Source organism: Bison bison, unplaced genomic scaffold, assembly GCF_000754665.1.
Source record: "Bison bison bison isolate TAMUID 2011002044 unplaced genomic scaffold, Bison_UMD1.0 scf7180017864377, whole genome shotgun sequence".
NCBI lineage: Eukaryota > Metazoa > Chordata > Mammalia > Artiodactyla > Bovidae > Bison > Bison bison.
In genome coordinates, this window is record NW_011494949.1 from 5,633 (window position 1) to 9,948 (window position 4,316).

The 4,316-nt window shown below is 55.2% G+C and overlaps 1 protein-coding gene across 1 annotated transcript in view; it reads left to right on the forward strand.

Annotated features, from left to right (window-relative positions):
• AHRR (aryl-hydrocarbon receptor repressor) overlaps nt 1-4,316 on the forward strand; it is a gene marked incomplete at its 5' end in the record, with an annotated part of 19,091 nt that overhangs the window by 5,180 nt on the left and 9,595 nt on the right. Inside the window, 2 exons of the mRNA XM_010857126.1 lie at nt 457-586; nt 1,398-1,534. Coding sequence (XP_010855428.1) covers nt 457-586; nt 1,398-1,534 — 267 coding nt within the window. The remainder of the gene's footprint in view (nt 1-456; nt 587-1,397; nt 1,535-4,316) is intronic.

Genomic DNA, 4,316 nt, shown 5'->3' on the forward strand with positions numbered 1-4,316 from the left:
GAGAGGTCTGTGGGTCAGAGTCCTTGCAACATCCTGTGGGGGCAGCGGTCAGGCCAGGGGACCCCAGCCCAGCCCTGTCTCACCGTACAGGTGTGCTTCCCTAATTAACTTTGTGATCCGAGTGTAGCAAAGAGGCTGGAAGGTGACCAGACATAAGCACACAGCTCGATGCAGTTGGAGTCAGCTTTGAACAGTGGGAATCTTGATCCCAAATGAAGTTTGATCTCTGAGCCCTTGATCTGCCCCTGGAGGCACCGCCTGGCCTGGGGGGGCACTTTGTGGGCTGGACGCCTGGACTCCAGGCAGTGTTGGTTGCCTCCTGTGGGGAGGGACTTTCTCTTCACGGCTGTGACTTGCCTTTGACAGATGGATGAGATGTTTTTGTGGTCATTAACCCTGGAATACAGTGTGGACATTCCCTTGGGGTAAGGCTAAAATGACTGACTCATGTTCCAGACAGATGTGATGCACCAGAATATTTATGACTACATCCACGTGGATGACCGCCAGGACTTCTGCCGGCAGCTGCACTGGGCCATGGACCCTCCCCAGGCAGGGTGCGGGCAGCCACTACTCTCAGAGACAGGTGGGTCCTGGGGGCCCTGGTCTGATGCAGACTCGGAGGCTCCTGAGACACGTGGACGCCTCCACAGCGGTTGCCCCTTTCCCCCTCATCCTGTTGAAGCGGCATTGACACCCCTTCCTCCTCGGAGACCTCCTCCCATGCCCCCTCCCATCTCAGGCGGTTTCCGCAGGGGGCTCTCTGGCTCCCAGGGCACCTGTGTCTCCTGCTCTGTAGGGTGTGAGGCCCAGAAGCCAGGGACCCTGTCTCTAGTTTTGCAAACGCCCCCTCAGATGCACATCTTCTAGGAAATTCTCTCCACCTACCTGAGATTTACCCAAAACAGTCTCCCAAATGTTGCTGTCTGTTCGGGGACGTTGCCCCCTGTGGGCAGGACCCCCAAGGTGTCCCAGATCTGTGGCCCCTGCCCAGTGGACATGCCAGGCAGGCGCCCAGGTCCCTGAGATGGCAGAGCAGATGGGAGCTCGGGGGGCAGGGTGAGTGGCCGCCCCTGGGGTGCAGTGCAGGGAAATGGGGTCCTGGGTCTACCATACGTTCCCCACGGCGGTCAGGAACTCCAGGAGTTTCCGGCACGCCTTCACACGGCAGCGTGTGTTGCCTTCTACAGGCAGAGGAGATGCAGTGTCAGGCGCCGGCCAGCTTCACAAGCTCAGAGCAAAAGCCCAAGCTAACAGACACTCACGAGGGGCCAGTGGGGGCAGTGCTCCGGGAGGGAGGCCTGTGCGTTACGTGCCAAGAGCTGCTGTTGGCACCACAAATTTGCTGACCAGGGTGTGTTTCTGCTTTCTCCCTGGTACCCGCCTTCTGTGCCCAGGAGAGGATGCCATCCTGGGGAGGCTGCTCCGGGCCCAGGAGGGGGGCGCAGACCCGCCCACCGAGTACTCGGCCTTCCTGACACGCTGCTTCATCTGCCGTGTGCGCTGCCTGCTGGACAGCACCTCGGGCTTCCTGGTGAGTGAGAGGGTGGGGATGGCACCTGGGGGCCTCCTGGTGAGTGAGAGGGTGCAGGATGGCACCTCGGGCTTCCTGGTGAGTGAGAGGGTGGGGATGGCACCTGGGGGCCTCCTGGTGAGTGAGAGGGTGCAGGATGGCACCTCGGGCTTCCTGGTGAGTGAGAGGGTGGGGATGGCACCTGGGGGCCTCCTGGTGAGTGAGAGGGTGAAGGTGGCACCTCGGGCTTCCTGGTGAGTGAGAGGGTGGGGATGGTACCTCAGGGCTCCTGGTGAGTGAGAGGGTGGGGATGGCACCTGGGGCTACTGGTGAGAGAGTGGGTGCAGAATGGCACCTCAGGCTTCCTGGTGAGTGAGAGGGTGGGGACGGCACCTCAGGGCTCCTGGTGAGTGAGAGAGTGCAGGGTGGCACCTGGGGCTACTGGTGAGTGAGTGGGTGCAGAATGGCACCTCGGGCTTCCTGGTGAGTGAGTGGCTGTAAGGTGGCACCTCGGGCTTCCTGGTGAGTGAGAGGGTGCAGGGTGGCACCTCAGGGCTCCAGGTGAGTGAGTGGGTGCAGGATGGCACCTCAGGGCTCCTGGTGAGTGAGAGGGTGGGGATGGCACCTGGGGCTCCTGATGAGAGAGTGGGTGCAGAATGGCACCTCAGGCTTCCTGGTGAGAGAGTGGCTGCAGGGCCAGTGCTGCGTGAGTCCAGGCCTGGGCCTGGCACAGGGCTCCAAGGTCCATGGGAACAGTTGGCGAAGCAAGGGGTGGGGTGTGGGTGCCTTGCAGGGAGGGGGGATCTGGCCTCGATGGGGCAGGGCTGAGTCACGGCAGGTTAATGAGAATGAAGTGGGGCATCTTCAGGGGTGACACCCCCCCACCCCTGCTCATCCTTTATTCAGGCGGTTGGTTGGTTGTCCAGAAGGCCTTTTGTTTTGATCATACTTGGTTGACTCATTGGAAAAGACTCTGATGCTGGGAGGGATTGGGGGCAGGAGGAGAAGGGGACGACAGAGGATGACATGGCTGGATGGCATCACTGACTCGATGGACGTGAGTCTGAGTGAACTCCAGGAGTTGGTGATAGACAGGGAGGCCTGGTGTGCTATGATTCATGGGGTCGCAAAGAGTCGGACACGACTGAGCAACTGATCTGATCTGATCTGAAGATGATTTTTGTTCCACATGATGTAGATAGATTTTACCTAACACTGAGGCAGAGGTTGAAACCTAGGTTGAAGTGAGGCCATGTCTGAAGCACAGAGTAGAGGAAACAAGCAAAGAACTCAGTTTAGAGTGTCTTGTCATATTTTTCCACAAGGCTGGCCACGGCACATGCAGGGAAGGGCTCTGGAGTAGGGACTGAGGCTCCAAGTATGGGGTGGGGTGGGCAGCTCAGATCCCAGGCTCACCCCAGCCCCCCTGCCTGCGTTCAGCCTGCTCACACCCAGCGGCCAGGGCTGCCCCCGAGAGCCCTTGTCGAAACCTCAGGACATGCAGTTGATGTTGGGTTTTTAGCTCTAAGTCAGCCATGGCGGGAATTTTCACACCAAAGAAACTGTCCAGTGCCACAGATCAGAGCTTTTCCCCCAGAGCTGGATGTAAGGTGTCCCAGCATGGCCAGAAACTGCTCCACACCAAGCTCATGGCCAGCACACATAGAGAATTTCAGGCATTTGTTCACCCCATAAATTCATGCACAGATGGAGAGATGGAAAGATAGGTGGGTGGATGGAGGGAGGGACAGATGGAGGGATGGAGGGAGAGACTGACTGACAAGTGAGGGGCAAGAAGAGCGTGCAGCGTTACTCGTCCACACAGGGCAGGGTGCCCTGAAGCCATGCGAACTTACTCAGTTACAGATCAACTTTCCATCATAGAGAGAGCTTTTATTTTCTTTATCACACACTCCAGAGTTACTATCTGGCTTTTTAATTCTCACCAAATGCTCACAAGGCATCCAAGTCTACGCCCTGACCACTAATGCTGAAAAAGCTACAGTTGAACGGCTCTGCGATGACCTACAAGGCCTTCTAGAACTAACACCAAAAAGAGATGTCCTTTTCATCACAGGGGGCTGGAATGCAAAAATAAGAAGTCAAGAAATACCTGGAGGAACAGGCAAGTTTGTTCTTGGAGTATAAAATGAAGCAGGGCAAGGGCTAACAGAGTTTTGCCAAGAGAACGCACTGGCCATAGCAAACACCCTCTTCCAACAACACAAGAGAAGACTCTATACATGGACATCACCAGACGGTCAATACCGAAGTCAGACTGATTATATTCTTTGCAGCCAAAGATGGAGAAGCTCTATACAGTCAGCAGAAACAAGACCAGGAGCTGACTGTGGCTTAGATCATGAAGTCCTTCTTGCCAAATTCAGACTTAAATTGAAGAAAGTATGGAAACCACTAGACCATTCAGGTATGACCTAAATCAAATCCCTTATAGTTATACAGTGGAAGTCACAAATAGATTACAGGGATTAGATCTGATAGACAGAGTGCCTGAAGAAGTATGGATGGAGGTTCATGACACTGTACAGGAGGCAGTGATCAAGACCATCCCCCCCCCAAAAAAAATGCAAAAAGGCAAAATGTTTGTCTGAGGAGGCCTTACAAATAGCTGAGAAAAAAGAGAAGCAAAACGCAAAGGAGAAAATGAAAGATATACCCATCTGAATGCAGAGTTGCAAAGAATAGCAAGGAGAGGTAAGAAAGCCTTCCTCAGTGATCAATGTAAAGAAATAGAGGAAAACAACAGAATGGGAAAGACTAGAGATCTCTTCAGGAAAATTAG